The sequence below is a fragment of the Callorhinus ursinus genome, unplaced genomic scaffold (assembly GCF_003265705.2).
Source record: "Callorhinus ursinus isolate GAN/ISIS: 27379988/994484 unplaced genomic scaffold, GSC_fseal_2.0 scaffold7, whole genome shotgun sequence".
Lineage (NCBI taxonomy): Eukaryota > Metazoa > Chordata > Mammalia > Carnivora > Otariidae > Callorhinus > Callorhinus ursinus.
In genome coordinates, this window is record NW_027397069.1 from 54,650,840 (window position 1) to 54,678,749 (window position 27,910).

Here is a 27,910-nt window from a genome sequence, read left to right on the forward strand (position 1 = left end):
AGCAGAGCAAAGCTGGAGGCATCAATATTCTAGACTTCAAGCTATATTACAAAGCTGTAGTAATTAAAACACCATGGTACTGGCACAAAAATAGACACATGGATCAATGGAACAGAATAGAAAACCCAGGAATAAACTCACAACTACATGGTCAATTAATCTTTGACAAAGCAGAAAAGAATATCCAATGGGAAAAGGACAGTCTCTTCAACAAATGGCACTGGGAAAACTGGACAGTGACATGCAAATGAAAGAAACTAGATCACTTCTTTCACCATATGCAAAAATAAATTAAAAATGGGTTAAAGACCTAAATGTGAGACCTGAAACCATAAAAATCCTAGAAGAGAGCACAGGCAGTAAGCTCTGACATTGCCTCTAGCAACCTTTTTCTAGATATGTTTCCTGAGGCAAGGGACACAAAAGCAAAAATAAACTATTGGTAATACATCAAAATAAAAAGCTTCTGCACAGTGAAGAAGATAAGAAGATGATCATCAAGACTAAAAGGCAATCTATGGAATGGGAGGATATATTTGCATATGGCCTATCTGATAAAGGATTAGTATCCAAAGAACTTATAACACTCAACACCCCCAAAATAAATAATCTAACTAAAAAATGACAGAAGACATGAACAGACAGAAGACATACAGATGGCCAACAGACACATGAAAAGATGCCTACCATCACTGACCAGGGAAATGCAAATCAAAAACTGCAATGAGATATCACCTCACATCTGTCAGAATGGCTTAAATCAAAAACACAAGAAACAACAAGTGTTGGCGAGGATGTGGAAAAAAAGGAACCCTCTTACACTGTTGGTGGGAAGGCAAACTGGTGCAGCCACTCTGGAAAACAATATGGAGGTTCCTCAAAAAGTTAAAAGTAGATCTACCCTACGATCTAGCAATCACACTACTGGGTATTTACTCAAAGAATACAAAAACACTAATTCAAAGGAATACCTACACCCCTATGTTTACTGCAGTATTATTTACAATAGCCAGGATATGGAAGCAGCCTGTGTCCACTGAATGATAAATGGATAAAGAAGATGTGGCTCAGTCGAATTGAGTGTCTGACTCTTGATTTCAACTCAGGTCATGATCTCAGGGTCATGAGATTGAGCCCGATGTCGGGCTCCACACTCAGCGTGGAGTTTGCCTGGGATTCTTTCCTTCTCTCTGCCCCTTTCCCCACTCACACACTCTCTTGCTCACTCACTCAAAATAAATAAACAGAATCTTTTAAAAAGAGAACCTGGGCTAGGGAGTTTTGCATTATTTCTTATAACTGCATTCACATTGATAATTGTCTCAATCATAACTTCAATTAATAAAACCCTGATCAATCAAAACTTCCATTAATGAAACCCTGAATTAGTTTCTTCTTAAGTTTTTATTTTAATTCCAGTTACTTAACATAGTGTTATATTACTTTCAGGTGTGCAATACAGTGATTCAACACTTCCATACAACATCCGGTGCTCATCACAATAGGTGAACTCCTTAATCCCCATCACCTATTTAAACCAATCCCCCAACCCCTCCCCTTGGTAACCATCAGTTTGTTCTCTATACTTAAGGTTTGTTTCTTGATTTATTTCTCTTTTGTCCCTTTGCTCGCTCGTTTTTTCCTTAAATTGCATATATGAGTGAAATCATAACTGTATTTGTCTTTCTCTGACTTACTTTGCTTAGCCTAATACTCTACCTCCATTCATGTCATTGCAAATGGGAAGATTTCATTCTTTTTTATGGCTGAATAATATTCTATTATATATATAAGCCACATCTTTTTTTTTTTAAAGATTTTATTTATTTATTTAAGACAGAGAGAGAAAGAGAGAGAGCACAAGTGCATGTGAGCATGAGCAGGGGTAAGGGACAGAATCAGACTCCCTGCTGAGCAGGGAGCCCGATGCAGGGCTCAATCCCAGGACCCTGGGATCATGACCTGAGTGGAAGGCAGATGCTTAACCAACTGAGCCACCCTAGTATTCCTAGCCCAGATTCCCTTAATTAACATTTTGCCAAACTATAGTATAACATCACAACAACCAAGACATTGACACTGATACAACCCACCAATCTTATTCAGAATTCCTGCCTTACTTACATTCACTGTATAAAAGTTTATATGTATTAATTCTATACAATTTTATCACCAGCAGAGGTTCATGTATCCATCATTATAGTCAAAATACAGAACAGTTCCAAAAACAGAAGACACCCTTCTGTTGCCCTTTTATAAGCAATCTCTGCCTCTCCTCCCTGTCCCTATATCTAACCCCTGCAACCACTAATCTGTCCTTCATTTCTAAAATTTTATCATTTCAAAAATGTTATATAAATAGAATCACCCAGTATATAATCTTTTTGTGATGGGCTTTCCTTTGCCCAGCATAATTCCCCAGAAATTCACATAAGTTGTTGCTTCTATCAACAGTCTGTTCCTTTTAATTGCTGAGTGGTATTTCATGGCAAAGACATACCAAAGATTAACCAATTACCCTTTATTTATTTATTTTAAAGATTTTATTTATTTATTTGACAGAGAGAGACACAGCGAGAGGAACACAAGCAGGGGGTGAAGGAGAAGCAGGCTTCCCACGGAGCAGGGAGCCCGATGCAGGACTCGATCCCAGGATTCTGGGATCATGACCTGAGCCGAAGGCAGACGCTTAACCGACTGAGCCACCCCGGCGCCCCTAACCAATTACCCTTTAAAGACATCTGGATTGTTCCCAGGTTTTGGCTATTACAAAATAAAGTTGTTACAAACATTCATGTACAGATTTTGTACGAACACCAGTTCTTGTATCTCTGGGATAAATGAGCAGGAGTATAACTGGTAGGCTGTATAGTGGCAATGTGTTTTCCAGAGTGAGTGTACCATTCCACATTCCCATCAGCAACATATGAGTGATCCAATTTCTCTACATCCTCTCTAGCATTTCATGTCGTCACTATTTTTTATTTTAGCCATTCTAATAGATGCTTAGTTGGTTTTAATCCATATTTCTTTGATGACTAATAATGTATTAATAATCATAATTACAATAAGTGCCATGTGTATATCTCCTTCAATGAAATGTCTCTTCTCATTCTTGCCCATTTTTTTAATTAGGGTTTTTTTTGTTTTGTTTTTTACTGTTAACCTTTAAGAGTTTATTATATATACTAGATACTAGTCCTGTATTGGATATGTGGTTTTCATCTTAGCTCTAGCTTGTATTTTCATCCTCTTCATACGAGCTTTCACAGAATAAAATTTTTTAATTTATTAAGGTCCAACTTTCTTTTTATGGATTATGCTTTTGTGGTCAACTGTAAGAACCATCTGCCTGGCTCTGGATCCTGAAAATTTTCCTCCATTTTTTCCCTAAAAGTTTTATACTTTTGTCTTTTACATTTAAGTCTAGGATCCATTTTATGTATTTGTATTGGTGTGAGAATGAGGTTGAAGTTATTTATTTTTGCCTATGGATTTCCAATTGGTCTAGTACCATTTGCTAAAGAAGCTATTCTTTCTCCATTGATTTAGTTTTGCACCTGCCAAAAGGAACTTCGGTGTATCTATGTGGGTTTATTTCTGGGTTCTATCTTCTGTTCCATTGAGCAATGTGTCCATCCTTCAGCCAATACCATGCAGTATTCATTGCTGTAGCTATTCCATACGCCTTAATACTGAGTAGAGCAATTGCTCCTGTTTTTATTCTCTGTCAGGATTGTTTTAGGTCTTCTAGAGCCTGTGCCTTTCCATAAACATTTTAAAATAAGCTTGTCTGGGGGCACATGGGTAGACCAGATGGTTAAGAGTCTGACTCTTGATTTGGGCTCAGCTCATGAGACTGAGCCCTGTTAGTATCTTGGTGAGAATTTTGGCATCCATATTCATCAGGGATAGTCATCTATAATTCTCCTTCTTGGTGGGGTCTTTGTCTGGTTTTGGGATCAAGGTAATGCTGGTCTCGTAAAAAGAGTTTGGAAGTTTTCCTTCCCTTTCTATTTTTTAAAACAGCTTCAGAAGAATAGGTATTGGTTCTTCTTTAAAGGTTTGGTAGAATTCCTCTGGGAAGCCATCTGGCCCTGGGCTCTTGTTTGCTGGGATATTTTTTTTTTTTAAGATTTTATTTATTTACTTGACAGAAAGAGACACAGTGAGAGAGGGAATGCAGGCAGGGGGACTGGGAAAGGGAGAAGCAGGCTTCCCACCAAGCAGGGAGCCTGATGCGGGGCTCGATCCCAGGACCCTGGGATCACGAACTGAGCCGAAGGCAGATGCCCAACAACTGAGCCACCCAGCACCCCTGGGAGATTTTTGATCACTGCTTCAATTTCCTTACTGGATATGGTTCTGTTCAGGTTTTCCATTTCTTCCTGTTTCACTTTTGGTAAATTTATATGTCTCTAGGAATGCATCCATTTCTATCAGATTGCCTAATTTGTTGGCTTTGCTCATAATATTTTCCTACAACTGTATTTCTTCAGTGTTGGTTGTGATCTCTCCTTTTTCATCCATCATTTTATTTATTTGGGTCCTTTCTCTTTTCTTTTTGATAAATATGGCCAGGGGTTTAACGATCTTATTAATTCTTTCTAAGAATCAGCTCCTACTTTCATTGATCTGTTCTACTGTTCTTTTGGTTTCTATTTCATTGATTTCTGCTCTAATTTCATTAGTTCTCTTCTCCTTCTGGGTTTAGGCTTTATTTGGGGTTCTTTCTCCAGCTCCTTTAGGTGTAAGGTAAGGTTGTGTATTTGAGACCTTTCTTCCTGTTTCTTGAGAAAGGCTTGTATTGCTATATACTTCCCTCTTAGGACTGCCTTTGCTGCATCCCAAAGGTTTTGAACAGTTGTGTTTTCATTTTCATCTGTTTCCATGAATTTTTTTAATTCTTCTTTAATTTCCTGGTTGACAGATTCATTTTTTTAATTTTATTATGTTCATCACCATACATCAGTAGTTTTTGATGTAGCGTTCCATGATTCACTGTTTGCATATAAATACTCAGTGCTCTATTCAATACGTGCCCTCTTTAATATCCATCACCAGACTAACCCATCCCCCCACATTCATTCTTTAGTAGGATGCTCTTTAGCCTCCATGTATTTGAGTTCTTTCCAAATTTCCTCTTGTGATTGAATTCCAGTTTCAAAGCACTGTGGTTCTAAAATATGTAGGGAATGATCCCAATCTTTTGATACTGGTTGAGAACCTGATTTGTGACCCAGTATGTCATCTATTTTGGAGAATGTTCCATGTGCACTTGAGAAGAATGTGTATTTTGTTATGCTGGGATGAAATGCTTTGAATATATCTGTGAAGTCCATCTGGCCCAGTGTGTCATTCAAAGCCTTTATTTCCTTGTTGATCTTTTGCTTAGATGATCTGTCCCTTTCAGTGAGGGGGGGTGTTAAATTCCCCTACTATTATTGTATAACTGTCAATTTGTTTCTTTGATTTTGTTATTAATTGGCTTATACAACTGGCTGTTCCCACAGTAGGGGCATAGATATTTAAAACTGTTAGATCTTCTTGTTGGGTAGACCCTTTATGATATAGTATCCTTCTTCATCTCTTATTACAGTCTTTGGTTTAAAATCTAATTTGTCTGATATGAAGACTGCTACCCCAGCTTTCTTTTGATGTGCATGATAAATGGTTTTCCATCCCCTCACTTTAAATCTGGAGGTGTCTTTGGGTCTAAAATGAGTCTTTTGCAGACAGCATATCAATGGGTCTTGCTTTTTTATCCAAACTGATATTCTGTGTGTTTTGATTGGGGCATTTAGCCCATTTACAGAGTAACTATTGAAAGATATGAATTTAGTGCCTTGTATTACCTGTAAAGTGACTGTTTCTGTAGATTGTCTCTGTTCCTTTTTGCTTTATGTTGCTTTTGGGCTCTCTCTTTGCTTAAAGGATCCCCTTTAATATTTCCTGTAGGGCTGGTTTGGTGATCACAAATTCTTTTGGTTTGTTTGTCCTGGAAGCTTTTTATCATTCCTTCTATTTTGAATGACATCCTAGCTGGATAAAGTATCCTTGGCTGCACATTTTTCTCATTTTGCATGCTGAATGTATGATGCCAGTCCTTTCTGGGTGGCCAGGTCTCTGTGGATAGGTCTCTTGCCAATCTAATGTTTCTACCCTTGTAGGTTACAGACCTCTTCTCCTGAGCTGCTTTCAGGATTTTCTCTGTCTCTGAGATTTTCAAATTTCACTATTATATGTCAGGGTGTTAACCTATTTTTATTCATTTTGAGGGGGATTCTCTGTGCCTCCTGGATTTTGATGCCTGTTTCCTTCCCCAGATTAGGGAAGTTTTCCGCTATAATTTGCTCCAATATACCTTCTCCCCCCTCTCTCTTTCCTCTTTCTCTGGGATCCCAATTATTCTAATATTGTTTCCCTTGATAGTATCACTTATCTCTTGAATTCTCCCTTTGTGATCCAGTAGTTGTTTATCTCTGTTTTCCTCACCTTCTTTATTCTCCATCATTTGGTCTTCTATATCACTAATTCTCTCTTCTGCCTTATTTATCCTAGCAGTTAGGCCCTCCATTTTTGATTGCATCTCATTAATAGCCTTTTTGATTTCAACTTGGATAGATTTGTTTTTATTTCTCCAGAAAGGGATTCTCTAGTGTTTTCTATTTTTTTTTTCAAGCCCAGCTAGTATCTTTATAATTGTTATTCTGAACTCTAGTTCTGACATCTTATTTATGTCCCATACTGATTAGGTCCCTGGCAGTCAGTGCAGCCTCTTGTTCTCTTTTTTGATGTGAATTTTTCCATCTTATCATTCTGTCCAAAGAAGAATAAATGAGTGAGAAACAAAATACTAAAATGGCAAAAATGACCCCAGAGAAAAAGGATCTGCACTCAGAAAACTACAGAACACTCATAAAAGAAATTGAGGAAGGCACAAGGAAATGGAAAAACATTCCCTGCTCATGGATTGGAAGAATAAATATTGTTAAGATGTTTATGCTACCTAAAGCAATCTACACATTCAATGCAATCCCTATCAAAATACCATCAACTTCTTTTCACAGAGCTGGAACAAATAATCCTAAAATTTGTATGGAACCAGAAAAGATCCCAAATAGCCAAAGGAATGTTGGAAAAGAAAATCAAAACTGGTGGCATCACAATGCCTAACTTCAAGCTCTATTACAAAGCTGTAATCATCAAGACAGTATGGTACTGGCACAAAAACAGACACATAGGCCAATGGAACAGAACAGAGTACCCCAAAATGGACCCGCATCTCTACGGTCAACTAATCTTTGACAAAGCAGGAAAGAATATCCAATGGAAAAAGGACAGTCTCTTCAATAAATGGTGCTGGAAAAATTGGACAGCCACAAGTAGAATAACGAAACTGGACCATTTCCTTACACCATACACAAAAATAGACTCAAAATGTATGGAAGACCTAAATGTAAGACAGGAATCCATCAAAATCCTAGAGAAGAACACAGGCAGCAACCTCTTCAACCTCAGCCATAGCAACTTCTTGCTAGACATGTCTCCAAAGGCAAGGAAAGAAAGGCAAAAAAATGAACTATTGGGACTTCATCAAGATAAAAAGCTTTTGCACAGCAAAGGAAACAGTGAACAAAACCAAAAGACAACTGACAGAATGGGAGAAGAGATTTGCAAATGACATATCACATAAAGGGCTAGTATCCAAAATCTATAAAGAACTTATCAAACTGAACACCCAAAGTACAAATAATCCAGTTAAGAAATGGGCAGAAGACATGAACAGGCATTTCTCCAAAGAAGACATACAAATGACCAACAGACACATGAAAAAATGCTCAGCATCACTTGGTATCAGGGAAATACAAATCAAAACCTCAATGAGATACCACTTCACACCAGTCAGAATGGCTAAAATTAACAAGTCAGGAAATGACAGATGTTGGCAAGGATGCAGAGAAAGGGGAACCCTCTTACACTGTTGGTGGGAATGGAAGCTGGTGCAGCCACTATGGAAAACAGTGTAGAGGTTCCTCAAAAAGTTGAAAATAGAACTACCCTATGACCCAGCAATTGCACTACTGGGTATTTGTAGTGATCTGAAGGAGCACATGCACCCCAATGTTTATAGCAGCAATGTCCATAATAGCCAAACTATGGAAAGAACCAGATGTCCATCAACAGATGAATGGATAAAGAAGATGTGGTGTGTATATATATATATATATATATATATATATATACACACACACACACACACACACACACAATAGAATATTACTCAGCCATCAAAAAAAGAAATCTTGCCATCTGAAATGACATGGATGGAACTAGAGGGTACTATGCTAAGCAAAATAAGACAATCAAAGAAAGACAAGTATCATATGATTTTACTCATATGTGGAATTTAAGAAACAAAACAGAGGATCATAGGAGAAGAGAGGAAAAAATGAAACAAGACAAAACCAGAGAGGGAGAGAAACCATAAAAGACTCTTAATCATAAGAAACAAACAGGGTTGCTGGAGGGGAGGGAGGTGGGGGAATGGGCTAACTGGAAGACAGACATTAAGGAGGGCATGTGATGTAATGAGCACTGGGTATTATGTAAGACTGATGAATCACAGACCTGTACCTCTGAAACCAATAATACATTATATGTTAATTAATTGAATTTAAATTAAAGAAATTAAAAAAATAAAATCTTAAAAATGGTATTGTACTTATAATTTTGATTTCTGCATGTTCACTGTTAGCATATAAAAGCCATTGACTTTTATGTGTTAATCTTGTATTCTGTGACCTTGCTGAACTTAGTAATTTGAGGAGCTTTTCTGTAGATTCTTTAGGATTTTCTACATAGACAATCATGCCATCTGCAAATAGGGACAGTTTTATTTTTTCCTTTCTAAACTAAACGCCTTTTATTTATTCTTCTTGACTTATGGCACTGGCCTGAATTGCCAGAACTGTATTAAATAAGAGCAATAAGAGTAGACACCCTTGCCTTGTTTTTAGATCTTAGGGGGAAAGCATTCGGCTTTCACTTAATGTTCACCATTAAGTATGATGTTAGCTGTAGGTTTTTGCAGATGTTCTTTATCAAGTTGAGCACGTTCTATCTGTAATTTATTTAGAGTTTTATCAGGATGAGTGTTGGATTTTGTTTCTGTATTAATGAATATGATCATATGAATTTTCTTTATTATCTTGTTGATATAGGGGAATTCAGGCTATTTTTAAAAAGATATCTTACTAAAAGGCCAAACAATTAAAACAATTATACTCTATCTGATTAGTCAAGTAGGGCATTTTGGTGGTGTTTTTCATTATGTAAGAACTTAAGCAACCCTACCCCCAGATGTAATGACAATAAAATCCTAATGGAATATCTGACTGATCAATCACCAAGAGAAGATTATATAAAGTTTAATATAATGTGCTAAAGTTAAAAATGCCAGCGGCAGGTTTTGGACTGATTTTCAACTCATGAATGAGTTTCAACTCATGAATTATTCACTCAACAAACATTTACCTTGAGAGGTGTATCAGCTGTGTGATTTTAGGCAAGTTATTTAACTCCTATGTAACTCTGTTTACAACACGATATAAAACAGAAGTACAGACTTCTGTGTAAGTGTTGATGCAAAAGTACTTATTTAAATAGGAAAGTAAGATATCAGGGAGGTAAAAGAAGACAAAAAGTTCAAAAAAAAAGAATGTGAGGCCAGTAAAAACAGTACGCATAATAATTAGATTTCATTCTTAATTCGACAGAGCAGATACTGTGTTATTCAAAGTATGATCCCTGAACTGGCTAAAATTTCTCAATTTGTTACAGGTCTGCTACAAGATATGAAGCTTGTGCCAGAAATCAACCATGAAACTAAACACACTGTTCAGTTCTATTATTTATTTATTTAGGCAGAAGGATTTTTTTGGTAAAAGAAGCAGTCCCTTGTTTAATATTTTGACATAAGCTCCCTAATTTGGCACAGATTAGGACTTTTGAATAGTACTGCTTTGTCTCTATCGTATTTGTCTTAAAAATTCAATAAATGATTTTTTAAAAGTTCAATAAATGATTTAAATATACAGAAAATTTTAAGATATTATAATCAATTTAATTCTTGAATATTCGCATTTAATAAGTACCAACTATTGGTCCAGAACTTGACTAGGCATTTAGGGATAGGCTGGGAGAGTGACTTGAGAGTACTTGGGGTGGGGAGTGTGGTTATCACCCTCACTTTAAAAGATTACAATCTAATGCAAATGGGTAGAGCTAATCTATGAAACTGTGGAAACTAGCTTTCTTGTATTTTTCAAGAATCTCAATATCATTAACAACAATGCTGTGATTTTTCCCTCAATGGAGCTACAGAGACAGCAAGACTAGAAGTAGAGACAGACACTGACTATAAAGAGTAAAGGAATCTTCTCTTGAAGGGCTCTCCACACCTCTGTACAATCATATCAAAATCAATTAAGCTTGGTCTGAAGTTTAGGCTTTGTTTCAGGAATGGTGCACATTCTGCGGCTTAACCAGGGAATTCTGAAGTGTGAAGTAAGGAATTTCTTGAGATTTCTTTAGTTAATTTCATTTTTAATCCTTCTATAAGGATTTCTAGGAACTGATTCTAGTGACTGAAAAGGAAATAATGTTATCTAGGAAGAAAAAGAATAGCTAAGAGGACTCTAAGGTAACCAAAATGGGTATTTAAAAAGATGTACTCTGGGGGCGCCTGGGTGGCTCAGTTGGTTAAGCGACTGCCTTCGGCTCAGGTCATGATCCTGGAGTCCCGGGATCGAGTCCCACATCAGGCTCCCTGCTCAGCAGGGAGTCTGCTTCTCCCTCTGACCCTCTTCCCTCTCGTGCTCTCTATCTCTCATTCTCTCTCTCTCTCAAATAAATAAATAAAATCTTTAAAATAAATAAATAAATAAATAAATAAATAAAAAGATGTACTCTGACAAGCAAGAAATTTTATTTCTATAAATAAGTACAGAAGACAGCACAACTATGGAAGGAAGAACAAATAGCCAAATATAAAAACAAATGAATAGCTTGAACTTATAAGCATATTAGAAGAGCTAGAAAGCTTAAAATAAGAGGAGGATTCTGAATAACACCAGGACTAACACAAAAGTTTTAGAGTTGTTTTCCAAGCATGAAATGTAGGGAAAAGTAAAGGCCCACATCTGGGGATAGCTGGTATAATGTTACAGATGTTTTACTCCTACTGTCTCTATTGAGGAGAATGATCTTTACATGATGAATGTAAAGAACTAGACACAGAAGGACACTTACTGTCCTATTTACATAAAGTTCAAACTATGCAAAATAATCTATAATATTAAAAACCAAGATAATGGTTACCCTTGGGGGAAAGGAGTAACTGGGAAGGAGCCTTGGAATACAGGTAACGTTCTCTTTCTTGATCTAGGAGCTTATTATACAGATGTGTTCACTTTGTGAAAATTCATCAAGCTGTACACTTAACAGGTGTTGACATTTTTCTATGTATGTTATATGCTAATAAAAGTTAAAAAGAAAAAAAAGAAGCTAGATCCGAGTGTTAAGATTGGCAAGGAGCTCACCTCACTCTCTTTATTAAGCTAAGGCTTAGTTTACTTCTCTGGTCCAAATGAACCAAGGATCTGAAAAAACTTGAAAATATGATTGCCAAATCACTGTTGTTGATCTGTAAGTATCTTCGAAGAGGTGAAGGAGTTGAAAGAACACTGGAATTAGCAAGCATTTTTCAACTGTACTAAAGACTGGGGGGGTACATAGGGAGTACAGGAAAATCAATTTCAGGAACTATATACTATACCAATGAGCATAATATTGATGCTGGGTAAAAATTCATGACCCAAAGTAGGTATTTAATAAATAGTTACTAAATAAATAAATGCACAGGTCTATTTATAGTTATAGTAACAGGGAGACTGTTACTCTCAGAATCAAGACCTTCTTCTCTCCAAAACTGAAAAGTTTCAAGATGGTAATTTAATATAGGAATTTCAGGAGTGAATTAAGATCAAGAAAAGGATCTAATCTAAGATGAACACAAAGATTTGGAAATAAATTTCAAAATCTATTTTTTTAATGTTCATGTAATATAGAGAATTAGTTATGTGTATTTTCTTGACTGGCAATTAAAATATTTGCTTCAAATAAAATGAACTTGCATGAATACAGAATCTCACGAAGGTTAACTCTAAAGTCCTCAAAAAAAAAAACTCCAAAAGAAAATACAATAAATTTTAACAGCAGTTTCATTTAATTGGTAAGATATCAGGTTATTTTACTTTTATTTTTCTAAAGTATCTTTAACAAGTATGTGTACCTTTTACGTGAAGAAAGTGGAAGAATCCTTTCTAGCCCAAAGAAAGAGGATATTAAGAAACAGAACAAAACAGAAGAGTAACTAGTTTCATTAGATGTGAGAATTTCAATCCTGGCACTAAAATACTTCACACAGTATGTAGTACCTCAATAAATGAAAGCTATTGTAAGTATATACCATTATTAACTATTTAATGATATATTTTTATGCTGTGTGGCTTAGGGATGACCACTAATTTGCTATAGGGTTTTCATAATTCAAGTTATACAGAATTTTAAAATCAGAAAAACCTCCTAGTTACTTTCTCTTAAATGCAATCACTCTTACCTTTCGCAGTTCAACTGTCACTTCATTCCGGTGTCTTCGCATTGTCTAAAAGGAAAAATAAAGAATACATAAGTACTGAAGATTAATACTGCTAGTAGATAAATTAAGGTCTAAGGCGTTTAATATTTAAAAACTTTTTAGAAGTAATTCATTGTTAAGGATTAAGGACTAGTCAGTTTTAGATTTTAAATGAACCATGGAGTTTAAAAAGCTGAAACTCCTGTCTATTTTACTGGATATCTGTTGGTTAATTTTGTGGGGAGTGGGAGGTGGGACTTGGCTGCCTAGAATCCATTCCCCTTTCCTAACTGCACCCAGGTTTCTTTGGGGAATTATATGCCCTCCACTGTGGACTGCCCTGATCGAACTCCTATTAAAGTATCTCATTCTCTCCTAGTTTTGAATAGGGCATGAGACCGAAACCATGCCAGCAGAACTTTCTCCCCCTGAACATTGAGCAAAGCGGAAAGGAAAATAAAAGAAGGGTAGCACATTAATTTCCAAAGGAAATATCTGGACAAGATAGTGAATAATACTTATATGCTGGAGCTGCTCTATTCCCAGTTCTCAGGTGTCCCTATTCATTCTATGAACTACCTATATTCTTCCAATAAATTATGGTTTTGCTTAAGTTGGCCAGAGTTGGTTTTTGAAGTTTGCAACCAATGATTATCTATCTCAAATGATTCACAATTTAAAAAAGGAAATAACTTATTGTCATGGCCTTAAAACCACATGAAAAGGAAAATAAATTTGGGATAGCTATTTTGTATCAAAAGGCAAAGTATCCTTCTAAGTTTCCTGAAAGGCTCTATCAGGCATGGTCTTATCAGGAATGACAGAAAGGATTAGACAGCCCCTCTCCCCGTGATGTACTGATATGATGGATTATCTTATAACACATATAAGTATGGTACTTACGTTTTTGGATTTAAGGCTACATTAAGGTTACACGGTCATGGTATATTATTATTTTAATATATTGCCAGATTCGGTATGCTATTTTATTTAATAATTCTTTTGTTATGGTATCTCTGTGAAGTTTTCTTAAATTGCAGTGATAAATTAATTCTCTCCTTAGGAAAAAAAAATCCCATGAAAATCAAATTATAAAGTTGGTTAAATACACTGAAATATTAATCTAGATATAACTTATGCTTAAATATACATATTAAATGTAAACAAAACTGCCAAACAAAATTCAAATTAGTAGCATTCATTTAATGTGAAGAAATGATGCACTGATAAAAATATTATCTCTAGTAGGGTTCAAGAGTAGAAAGATAGAACCTTGAATCTAATTCTATGTTTCTTTGTTTTGACTTTAATATGATGAATACACAGACTGCTTCATGTAAAATTCATCATATAGAATGGTAATAAACGTTGAGCAATTTTCAAATACAATATTATTTTGATAACTCTAAACTGTCTTGATTCACTTGAAGATTAGAACTGTACTGCAATTAAAATTTGCCTATATGACTATCTAATCCAGTTGTTACTAGAACTGAGAAGGAAAAATATTTTCATTGCAATAAATACTACATTTAATTATTTATGAACTGTTAATAAGATGATAGGCACACAACAAAAAAGATCAGGCAACATATCCCTTACAAAATACGATCAAGTTAATGCTATCCTGTAATTCACATTAAAATACTTCAGCATCAATAGGAGTGGTGAGTCAACTTCTGAAGTTCCCTAAATTAGGAATCCACACTTCAAAGTAAGTTAGCTAGCATCTGAAGCATCCATATCAGAAGTTAGCTCCCAGTTAAGTGCTTCAAATTCCAACATCTGAATTTAGACAATGGTTTGTTAATTAGTATAAGAGATGTTGAAAATAACTTTTTTTTTTTTTGCTGAAATGGAACTGTACAGATTGACTAGGAATATTGTACATGTGCCTTGATTCTTATCTGTTTGCAGTTTAAGAATCTGGCAAGTCCAGCAGTCTGTCTTCAGAGAAGTTTTTGAGTCTAGGCCTCCCTTTGATCCTATATTTCACCCTTTCTTGGGGGATTTTGTCACCTAATCCTAATCAGTTCTTTGTGGTATATGCTTACAGTTCAAGTTTTATTACAAGGTGGTAACTGCTTGCTAACACATGCTTGTATAAGTGGCAGAATTCTAAAGCTTCTTTTATTATAACATAACTCACTGCTAGTAAAATTGCTAAGGAAAAAATACCTATCTCTATAGTTAAGGGCCTCCTACTCACCCAAAAGAACCATATGCATGTAAAATAGCCAAATGACTTAGGTCAATCAGCCACAGGTACTGACTACTATGTATCTGATAAAAGTACCAATGAGTTAGTCATGACTTATTCTGTTCTCTGAATTACAGAAAAAGGCTCCATCTTGGGCCCTCTCCTCCCTAACATTCTTCCCAAGTGATCTCATCTACTCTCATGTCTTCAATTACTATCTGACGACCACTCTCAAATATCCATGTTTAGTTCAGTCCTCTTGCCTGAGCTCCAAATCTGTAAGTATTATATTCACTCACTCAACAAAAATTTACTGAATACATCTAAAATGCACCAGGCACTATGCCTGCAACTGAGAGACAAGTATAGAATTTACAGTCTAGTACAGTGTCAGCAAACCGCAGCCTGTGGCCCAAATCTTATGGGCTGTTTTCTGCAGGAATGAACAGGAATGGTTTTTACACTTTTAGCTGGTTATATTATAAATGATATTAATTATCCATGTAATATCCTTATTTTTGTCTCTTGGCTCCCAAAACCTAAAATATTTACCTTCTGTCCCTTTAAGAAAAAGTTTGCCAACAGTTGGTCTAGTGAAAAATACATTAGTAGTAAGCGTAATATAAATGTGTTAAATGTTAAGATAAGAAAATAAATAAAGTTCAGTATCAGAAGGAGACATGATTAGGGAATCAGGAAACAGCTCCCTGAAGAAATGAAATATGTCTATTATGTTTGTTTGGGGGTAGAGGATAGACTGTTGTTGCAAGGCCTCACATTTAGCATGCTTACAAATATAATAGCTGATCCCTCTCCTCCCTCTACTCCTCCCCTCCCCAAAAAACTACTCTTCTGTGAATATTCCCAATATTAGGAAAAAACACCACCATCCAAACAGTTGTAAGAACCCCAATCTTAGGAGATCTGCCATGTCTGCTCAGTCTCTCACTCTTTGACATCCAACAAGTTACCAAAAATAGGATTCACACCTTCTGGCTCCACTGCCGTTATCCTAGACTACGCCACCATCCTCTCACCTGGATCACCACAATAGCCTCCTAACTAGTCTACTTGGGTTGTCTTTCTCTTGAATAAAAGTTCTCAATTAAGTTTTTAATCTCCTATAATCTCCCCCGACACACACACACACACACACACACACACACACACACACACACACACTCACTCACCAGGACAGCCAAACCAAAACCCCATGGACAAAATCTACAAGATTGAGTGACAAGGTGTCCCTAAGAATTCTCAAATACAAGCAGAATCTGGGTCAAATCGTCAACTATAAGACTCACATGGTATCAGCATGTATACAGAAGGAAACAGAAAAGCAGAAATAATACGGTAGGTAACTGAAGGACTTGCGGCTAGAAAAACCCCAAATCATAAATCACTTGAGTTTAAAAAGGCAATTTGCAAATAGCTACAAATGGAAAAGATCTTTTTGTATACACCAACACTGTAAGGTATGATAAGGCTCTAGACTCGAAAACTAAGGACTGAAGTCTCCCTTTCTGGGCACTGCCCTGCACTGAAAAGAACTTGGGGGAGAAGAATCCCAATTGAGCAAGACAGGCACAATGAAGCAAAGAAAAGGAGGGTCCAGACAAAAGTGGGTTAATGAAACAGAGACTGATCTCAGAACATAGAAAGCTAAATACTTCTTATCATTTTGTAAAAATCAACAGAAGAAGAGCGGTATAGGCCGGTAAAGCTAGAAAAACTATCCTGACCAATCCCTTGCTCCAAAAAGTTCAGGAAATATAAATGAATAACAGAAAAGGGTTGAGATCAAATTACATGCAAAACGAAATGCATTTCGTTATTCCTCCTTATTTTCCATAAGGAGGAGAATGTTGACACTAAAAGCTTGCCACCAAAAAGCCATACCTACAAGACAGATGAAAATTATATCCAAGAAAATGTGAAATAACATTCTAAATCAGAATTAGAAAAACTCAGAAATCAGGTGCTAAAAATAGGAAAGAATTTGAAGTAAAAGAAAAAAATTATTTCAGAAAGGAAACCTAACCAAGAACAGTCATGAGATTCAATACACAACAGATAATGCTTAAGAGATAAAGAATGTGCAAATAAATTTTTTTTAAGATTTTATTTATTTATTTGAGAGAGAGAGAGAATGACAGAAAGCACGAGAGGGAAGAGGGTCAGAGGGAGAAGCAGACTCCCCGCTGAGCAGGAAGCCTGACGTGGGACTCGATTCCGGGACTCCAGGATCATGACCTGAGCCGAAGGCAGTCGCCCAACCAACTGAGCCACCCAGGCGCCCTGTGCAAATAAATTTTTAATCGAAAGAAATGAAGGTGGGAAACACCTGACTGGCTTAGTCAGTAGGGTATGCGACTCTTGATCTCAGGGTTGTAAGTTCGAGCCCCACATTGGGTGTAGAGATTACTTAAAATCTGAAAAAGAAAAGAAAGAAAGAAATGGAGGTGAAAATATTAGAATGAAAGTGACAATAAAGCTAAGGAAAGATCCTACACACCTATAATAAGGAGACCTCAAAGAAGAAAACCAAAGCCATGAAATAAAGCAAATACTAAAAACTACAATTAAAGAAAAAAAAGTCCTACAACTAAAAGCCTTTAAATGAAATATTGAAAGAGTACACCAATGCCTGGGACAATTAACTGAGAGAAACCAATACCAAGATATATTAGAAAAACGAATGGATTTCCACAAAGGAAAAAAAAAAGAAGAAAAATGCCTTTGGACATCAGTCAAAAAAAAAAAATCCAGTGATTTATTAGGTAGATATAATAAGTCAGTTCAACAAGGTCACAAGATACAACATAAAAATACAAAAATCAATTGTATGTCTATATCCTAGCAATGAATACATGGGCACCAAAATTAAAAATACACCCAGTATCATTTATAATCTCTCTCAAAAAAAAACTTATGTATGAACCTAACAATACATGTATAGGACATACATGTTGATAACTATACAACACTGATGAAAGAATTCAAAGATCTAAAAAAATGAAGAGATATACTGTACTGTGTTTCTGGATTGACAGACTCAACATGGTAAAGATGTGAATTCTCCCCACAATAATACACAGGTTTAACACAATTCCTCTCAAAAATCCCAGTGATATTCTTTGTAGATACAGAAAATATTATTCTAAAATTTATACAGAAAGGCAAAGTATGGGGTGCCTGGGTGGCTCAGTCGTTAAGCGTCTGCCTTCGGCTCAGGTCATGATCCCAGAGTCCTGGGATGGAGCCCCACATCAGGCTCCCTGCTCAGCAGGAAGCCTGCTTCTCCCTCTCCCACTCCCCCTGCTTGTGTTCCCTCTCTTGCTGTCTCTCTCTCTGTCAAACAAACAAATAAATAAATAAATCTATCTTTAAAAAAAAAGAAAGGCAAAGTAATTAGAAGAGCTAAAACAATTTTTGAAAAAGAAGAATAAAGTGGGAGGGACCAGTCTATCCAATTTCAAGATTACATAGCTACAGCAATAAACACTGTGTGATACTGGTGGATCAATGCAACAGAATAAAAAAACAAAAACAAAATAGACCTATACAAATATGCTCAAACTGATTTCTGACAAAGGGTAAAACGCAATTCAATAAAGGAAAGATAGACTTTTCAACAAATGGTGCTGGAACAGGTAGACACTGCTAGACAAAATGTATGAATCTTAATTTAAGTCTCATATTACACAAAAATTTATACAAAATGGATTGTGTTTAAGTGTAAAACTATAAAGCATTTAGAAAAAAAAAATCTCTGGGTTCTGGAGCTGGGCAAAGAGTTCCTAAATTTGACCTTAAAAGTATGATGCATAAAAGAAATAATTGGTAAATTGGACCTCATCAAAATTAAAAAACATTGCTCTGAGGAAGCCCCTCATGGGAAGGGGATGAAAAGACAAGCTACAGACTGAAAAAAAAAATTTGCAAACTACATATCCACTAAAGGACTGGTATCTAGAATATATATAGAACTCTCAAAGCTCAACAGAAAACCAATTAAATTAATCAAAATAGAAAATCAATTAAATTAGAAAATAGGCAAAAGAAATGAAGTGTATATCCTTCATCAAAGAGGATATACAGATGGTAAATAAGCACAAGAAAAGATGTTCAATATTATTAGCCATTAGGGAAATGCAAATTAAAACCACAATGAGATATTACTACACATCTATCAGAACAGCTAAAATAAATAATTGTGACCAAATGTTTATGAGGATGTGTAGAAACTCATGCATTGCTAGTGGGATTATAAAATGGTACAGCCATTAGGAAAACAGTTTCTTAAAAAACAAAACATGCAAATACCACAGTATTCAGCAACTGCACGTCTAGACCTTTATTCCAGAGAAATGAAAACTTATGTTCACAGGAAATCTGTACACAAATGTTTGTAGCCATCTTACTCATAAAAACCCAAACCTGCAAACACCCCAGGTATCCTTCACCGTTTAACCAAACTATACATATGCCACAGAATACTACCCAACAGTAAAAAGGAACAAACTATTCAGACAGGCAACAACTTGGATGAATCTCCAGGGAATTATGCTAAGAGAAAAAAAGCTAATCCCAAAAGGTTACATACCATATGATTCCATTTATATAACATTCTTAAAGCAACAAAATCACAGAAATGGACAAGAGATTAGTGGTTGTAAGGGGGTGAGGAGAGGCAGAGTGAAAGGGAGGGAGTGAATTGGCAGCATGAGAGATCCTTGTGGTGATAGAAACGTTTTGTATTTTGACTGTATAAATATCAGTATTTTTCTATAGTGTTGCAAGATGTTCCCATTAGGGGAAACTGGGTACAGGGTACAAAGGATCTCTCTGTATTATGTTTTACAATTGCATGTCAATCTAGAACTATTGCAAAATAATTTTTAAAAACTTTTTTAAAAAGGATATACTTCACATCAGATGCTGAGGAAAAGGGAAAAAAGAGGTCACAACCAATTTCAATAATGCACATAATAGGGAATCAATAGATAATAATGACTAAAAGGGGGGACTAAATAAAATTAACTAACTAAATAAAGTAACAAATATACAAACCTTCCAAAATACCAAAAATAAACTAAAAAATAGTAAATAAAACAGATCACATAGAAAAATATACAGGAATAGGAAGGAAACAGGATGAAGAGCTAAAGAAAACTAGGCACCCTTTGACTTCAGAACAATATGAAAATGAATTACATACATGTACAATGAAATTAAACTTGCAAAGAAAAGCAATTCCTAAAAGAATTTTAAAAATTAACCTAAGTATATATTCACTTGGTGACACAGTTACACTATCCCATATAACTTTTCAACATAGTAATTTGACTGTACGTTCCCAGTCAACTCTAAAGACAAGGTAAATACAAAGAAAACTATATATACCATTTTCAGTAATCCTACTACTGGTTATAGCATTAAGATTATTATTCTGACACTGTTGTGTATGTATTTGGAAGAAAGGAAATGAGTAGTAATGTGATATTCTAATTCTACCAACCCTGGTATCAAAGAAAACAAGGAATTTCAACCTGGGGCAAAGGAGATAGAGATATATGACAGAAGTTGTTTAGTAAAACCCTACTTATTGTCCTGAATTTGAATAGGAAATACCAATATATGCAGAATACATTGTTTTAAAAACATTCCTAGATCTGTCCACTTAAAATTCCTAGATCTGTCCAAAACACTCAGAAGCCACCTTGAAGGGGCTCCAGTTGGTCAAGGATGGTCAATTAGAGTATCAATAAAAATAATAACTACAATGGGGGTGCCTGGGTGGCTCAGTCAGTTGATTGTCTAACTCTTTATTTTGGCTCGAGTCATGATCTCAGGGTGGTGAGACGGAGCCCTATATCAAGCTCCGAGCTCTACATGGAGTCGGCTTGTCCCCACTCCTCTGCTCCTCCCACCCTACCCCCTCTCAAATAAATAAATAAATAAAATCTTAAAAAAAACCCACAACACAATGAACTGAAACATACATATGATTCAATTCATGAATTCAGAATATGAAAAAAAAAACGTATTGGTCATCACTGGAAGGTGCTAATGAACCACCTCATTGTTCTGAAAACTGATAAATGGAGAGAATCAAGCACTCATTTTGCCTTTACCTAAACAAATTTTATCATGAGGGTAACCTAACCAGTTAATAAATAAGGGAAAGTTTCTGTTTAAAATAGTATTCCAGCTAATAAAGAAAGAAGGACAGAATATCACCATTTACAACTCCTAGTAAATAATAAATTTAGGCAATGTTCCTCAATGACTGTCAGCATTACAGAGAGAAACAATCAGACACTATCTGCTGTCCTGATGGAAAAGAAAACCATCACCTATGATGTACTCTTGTCCCCTCTGCCCAAAATAAAGCCTCCAGATTCAACTATCAATGTATAAAAAAAATACAGACAAATACACATGTTAAATGACACTCTAAAAGGCAAAAAACGTGAGATTAAAAGATTACAGATTAAGAGACTAAAGTATAGGAAACAAACTGAGGGTTGCTGGAGGAGAGATGGGTGGGGGGATGGGGTAACTGGGTGACGGACATTAAGGAGGGCACATGATGTAATGAGTATTGGGCGTTATATGCAACTGATGAATCACTGAACTCTACCTCTGAAACTAATGATGTACTGTATGTTGGCTAATTGAATTAAAAAAAGATTACAGATTTAAAAAGAGACTTCAAATTCACTCAGAGTAAGGCTACAGACCTTTATCTGGATACTGATCCAAACAAACTGTTCAAAAATATGTAATATTTGAGATAATTGGAAATTTGAACGATTGGATACTTTGTTAGTTTTAAAGGAGTTACTGCTATTGTTAGGGTCAGGTGTGTGAGTGAGAGAGAGAAAGAGAAAGAGAATGAGAATGTGATAATGGTATTTATTTTAAATACTATGCATACATCTTTCTTAGTAACAAAATATGTCACTTCTGGAAGACCTCATACTTTTGAGAAATCTTCTGTTTCATTAAACTGGATCCTAGCCATAACAGAAAAAATACTTTTTAAACGCATTGTTAAACTCACGTTAAGTACTAAGGGGGTAGAGGAGCCAGTAAAATTAACCATGGGGGAAGCTGTCAAAAGTAAATATGTGAAAGGAAAAGTATGAGGTTAATAATCTATTCACATTGGGAACAGAAATTAAATCCAGACTCTGACGCAGGGTTAAAAAACTAAACTTCTCATTTAGCCCGAATGCTCAAGATGGCCAAAATGGACTGTTCCTCAACAGATGCAAACCTTTTCTGCTGAAAAGCAGTTCCATCAGGTTCTCAGGATTAAGGAAAAGTCACCAAATACACAAGAAAATAAACCACTATAAAGAGAGTCATAACCACAGAGTCAATGACAACTAGGAATACAGGCCCACCCTCCTTAGAATTAGAACACTAAAATTAAATTATAAAACATAAAATAACTATAATAAACATTCAAGGAATAGAAAAATGAAATTAAAATTACCAGCAAGCCAGAAGAAATTATCAGAAATGACCAGATTTGGGGGCTGGCTGGCTCAGTCAATGGAGCCTGTGACTCTTGATTTTAGGATTGTGAGTCTGAGCCCCACATTGGGTGTAGAGATTACTGTAAAAAGAAAGAAACAAAAGAAACAAAAGGAAGAAAGAGCCAGATCTGAAAAAAACAAACAAACAGAACTTTGAGAAATGAAAAATAATTGTTGAAATACAGTACTATAGCCAAAATTAAGATCTCAACAGATGGGTTTTATAAGTAGATTTGATGGAGTTTAACAGAGATTCAGTGAACTGTAAGGCAAGTCAGAAGAAACAATTATGAAATATAAGCAGCACAAATTTTATAATTACAGAAGAAAGGGTCAAAAAACATAGAGGATATAGTAAGAAGTTACAAAACAGTGCTTATTTGGGCTCCACAAAGACATTAGAGACATTGCACAGAAGCAATGTTTGAGAGATACTGGCTGAGAACTTTACAGAATTGATGAAAAACACTGAACCACAGGTTTAAGAAGCCAAACACTAAGCAGGAAAATAAAAAGAAATCACAGTAAAACTGCAGGACACAAAAGGAAAAAACAAAAATAAAAAAGAAATCCTGAAAACAGCCAGAGGAAAACAGCCAGAGAAAAACAGATTATCTTTAAAACACAACAGTCTGAAACAGACTTTAAAAAAATTCTCATGATGGACACGGGAGGGGAGGTACTATTATGGTGAGCGCTGTGAATTGTCTAAGACTGATGAATCACAGACCTGTACCCCTGAAACAAATAATCCATTATATGTTAATAAAAAATTTTTTTTAAATTCTCTATTGATTTTATTCACTATGATGGGCCTTATAAATGGTTATATTTTACAGGTCTGTAACTTTATTATGAAATTATAATTTTTAATTTTGTAATTTTTATTTACTTTTTAATTTATTTTTACTTTTTATTTTTTAAACAGCATATCCCCATATTTTTCTTTCCTAAAGCTTTTCAGTCATAGGCATAATTTCAGAACCACTTTAACAAGATGCACTCAATGCTTTTGGTTTTGACTAATTCATAACTGTCATTTTACTAAAATTTTACTTTTTCTAAACACAGGACCTATAGAACATATTGCTGACATGCAATTTCAGGTGGTTCTAGGGCTATGAAAAGCCTGGCTCAGTCTGTGGAGCATGCGGCTCTTGATCTCAGGGTTGTGAGTGTGAGCCTCATGTTGGGTGTGGAGATTACTTAAAAATAAAATCTTAAATAAAAGGAAAAAAATAAGCCTATGTCAACTGCCGGTTGAGAATCTTTATAATAATATATAAATAATTTCAGAAAAGGGCAGGATTTAGGGTGATGGAAGGGTTCTAAAACTGGATTGAGGGGATGGTTACACAATTATAAAACTTACTAAAAATCAAACTTTACACTAACAATGAACGAATTATATGATATACAAACAATATTTCAATAAACCTGTTCTTTTAAAAATCCTCTGTAAAATGGATATTTATATACTGTTCCCTGGGCTAGGATTCTGTTTTTCTAAGTATACCAACTGAAGCAAATGTATACATTTTATTTGGGGAGAAGGAGGTAGGAGAATATATAAGGATACAAAACTGCCTTCTCAAGAGGTGATAGTGCTAGAAAACTGAAAACTATAGTTCTGGGACAAAACAAACAAACAAACAAAAGCCAAAAAGGCAAAAACCAAAACAAAACCTAAAGGGTATTGTGCTGATACTCTTTAAGACTGCCACCAACTGGGCATCCATGTTTCAAGGAATATATGACAAAAGTGACTTCTGAAAAGCAATGGAAACCAAAAACGGTGAAATCATATCTTCAATGTGCTGAAAGAACATTAATTTCAAACTCAAAATTCTAATAAAGAAGGAATGACAGAATTCAAATACCACCACTTTACAATAGTTAATAAATTAATGGATCCAGACAGTGATCATCAAGGATTGGTAGTATCACAAAAAGAGATAATATGACATTATTACGTACCACCTAATAGAAATATATAATACCCAAGAAACTAAAAAGCCATCTCATGGGAGAAAAGATTTGCAAATCACATACCTGATAAGGAACTTTTACCTAGGATATATAATGGATCCCTTTTGATTCAATAAGAAGACAACACAATTTTTTAAAAATGGGCAAAGGATCTGAATAGACAGTTCTCCAAAGATGATAAACAAATGGTGACTAAGCACATGAAAAGATGCTTAACAAAAGTAGCCATCAGAGAAATGCAAATCAAAACTACAATCAAACACTCACTAGGATGGATAAAATAAGAAAAAGACAGGTAACTACTGGTAAGGATGTGAAGAAATTGGAACTCTCACACACACTGGTGAGACTGTAAAATGGCGCAGCCACTTTGGAACAGTTTGGCAGTTCCTCAAAAGGCTAAATATCAAATCACCATTTGATAGCAATTCTACTCCTAGGTAAATACCCAAGAGATAGGAAAACATATGTCTGCACAAAAACTTATAAATGAATGTTCATTGCAATGTTATCCACGATAGCCAAAAAGTGTAAACAACCTAAACCTTCATCAACTGATGAATGGAGAAATACAATGTGATATACCCATATGATGGCATACCATTCAGCAATAAAAAGGAAGGAAATACCGACACATACTAATAACATGCAAGAACCTTGAAAACATTATGCTAAGTCCAAGAAGCCAGTCACAAAAGACCACGTATTATATATGGTTCAATTTATATGAATGTCTTGAACAGGCAAATCTATGGAGATAGAAAGATTGGTTGTTGCTTAGGTCTGGGGGATGTGGTTGTTTGGAGAGGATAAGGAAATGGGGAGTGACTGCTAAAGGGCATTTAAGATTTTATTCATTTGAGAGAGAGAGAGGGAGCACATGCACGCATGCATGCGGCGGGGGTGGGGGGTGGGGTGGTGGTAGGGAGAAGCAGACCCCATGCTGGGCAAGGAGCCAGACACAGGGCTCGATCCCAGAACTGTGAGATCATGACCCAAGCTGAAGGCAGACGTTTAACTGACTGAGCTACCCAGGCGCCCAACATTTCTTTTTGTGGTGATGGTTGTGAAACTCTATGAATATACTAAAAACCCCACTGAATATACATTAAATGAGTGAATTGTATGGTATGTGAAAAAGTATGTGAATTGTATCTCAATAAAATGTTTTTTAAAAAGTCGGGACACCTGGGTGGCTCAGTTGGTTAAGCACCTGCCTTTGGCTCAGGTCACGAGCATTGGGCTCCTTGCTCAGCAGGGAGCCTGCTTCCCCCTCTGCCTGCTCTGCCTGCTACCTGCTCCCCCTGCTTGTGCTCTCTCTGACAAACAAATAAAACCTCTTTTTAAAAAAGAGTATATAATGCCATCTATAAATCAGTCTTGGCAAATATACAAACCATACTGAGCCTCTATATCTAACAACCAATTTACAGGAAATACAGAAAACAGAAAGACATACTAAACACCAAGGGGTTGCAAACAGCCAAATACAGAATAACCCCATTTCTCTAACAACAGGCAACAAAGCAAAAAGGGGTGGTTTGGGAAATAAAGTAGGAGCCTACAGATTTAAGAAACTTAAGAAACATATCAACCAATCACAGTAAATGGACTTTATTTGGATACTAATCCAAACATGCATATATTACATATAAAAGACAACTGGGGAAATTTTAACACTGACTGGATATTTAATGGTAAGTTACTATTACTAATCAGGTTTAGCTGTAATTTTAAAAACTGACAGCTTTTAAAGGTATATAAAAAGTATATACACATTAAAGAGGAAAACTAACTTCACCAAATAGAAAAGAACTCCCAATAAATCGAAACATATATAGCAATTTGATATGATAGAGATGGCAATGCAGAACACTGGGAAAAAAAGACTATTCAGTAAATGGTGCTGGGCCAAATAATCATCCATGGGGGCGGGGGGATAAACTGGATTCCTACTATATCACCAGAAAAATCTATTCCAGATGGTCTGAACACTTATAAAAGCAACACTTTAAATTTTTAAAGAAAACTATCTTTATGATCCCTGAGTGGAGAAAAATTTAAGGAAGACATAAAAAAATGCTAAAACAAAAAGAACTCTGTTAAAACTTAGAATTTCTGTTCTTTGAAAGATGCTACAAAAAATGTGAAAAGACAAGCCAAACTGGAAGGATACTTGAAGCATGAATAGTGAATAATAAATACCCAGAATATATAATACATCAATAAGACAACAGAAAAAAATAAGAGAAAGACAAGAAAAGGTATTTCACAAAAAATAATAGCCAACATGAAAAGGTAGTCAACCTCATTAACTGAAGTGCAAATTAAGACCACAGTTGAGATACCATCTTGCACTTAAGGCTGCCAAACATTAATAGGTATAATATCACCAAGTGTTCATAAAGATGTAGAGCAACTGGTAAAAGGTCCATTGGTACAATCATTTTTGGGAAACAATTTGGCAAAAATCTGGTAAAGCTGAAAAACACCAAGGGCACAGCAATGCTACTCCAGGGTATAATCCTACAGGAACTCTTGTATATATGCACCACGAGACATATACAAGTGGTTTCTGACATCCTTAGTTTGTGATAGTAAAAAACCCAAAAATATTGAAAGCAACCCAAATGTTTAATAAAAGGAGAATAAATTGTGATATACAACTCAGCAACAAGGAGGAATGAACTACAGCTACATGAACAAATCCAGAGATGTAACATTACATGAACAAAGTAAAAAAAAAAAAACCCATCTTATTTTTTTATAAATATGAGTATTTCATAGTATTTTTATAAAATAAGCAAGCAAAACTAAATACTATCTATTATTTCAGGATATAGACATGTATGGTAAGTCTAGAAAAGCAAAGTAATGATTTATACACATTTGTGACAGTGGGTTATTTCCGGTAGGAAGCTAAGAATGTGATCAGAGAAGAAAACACAGGTAGTTTTTGTTCTAGTTCTTAAATTGATTAGATTCACAAATATCTGTTTTATTATTGCTTCAAAACTTGTATGGACATTACCTATTTCCATATATCAAATATTACACAATTTTTAAATGTTTAATGGAAAGAAAATATGTGTGTACTACTATGCATTTTGAGTTGTCAATAGTTGTGATCTACTGACATTCTCCCCCCATCTCACTTGTGTCTAGTAGCATCAACATACCAAACTGCAGCCATGAAAAGTATAAACTAATGCTAATAATTCTCCAACAGATTTCAATTCACAGAACATGATCTGAAAAACAATGACAATCTCAATACTACTCCAAGGGTCTAATTCAAACTCTCATTCACCTTCTTATACTACCCTTTGGCTCTGGGTTAGTAGTTCTCAAACTTTAGCCTGCATCGGAATTAATCTGGCTTGTTAAAAGACTGCTGGGGGGCGCCTGGGTGGCTCAGATGGTTGGGCGTCTGCCTTCGGCTCAGGTCATGATCCCGGAATCCTGGGA

General features: G+C 35.5%; 1 protein-coding gene across 1 annotated transcript in view; it reads right to left on the bottom strand.

The window, feature by feature from the left end:
• Positions 1–27,910, bottom strand: part of KPNA3 (karyopherin subunit alpha 3) — a 96,452-nt gene that overhangs the window by 39,500 nt on the left and 29,042 nt on the right. The window contains exon 2 of the mRNA XM_025874944.2: positions 12,683–12,727. Within this exon, the coding sequence (XP_025730729.1) occupies positions 12,683–12,727 (45 nt within the window). The remainder of the gene's footprint in view (positions 1–12,682; positions 12,728–27,910) is intronic.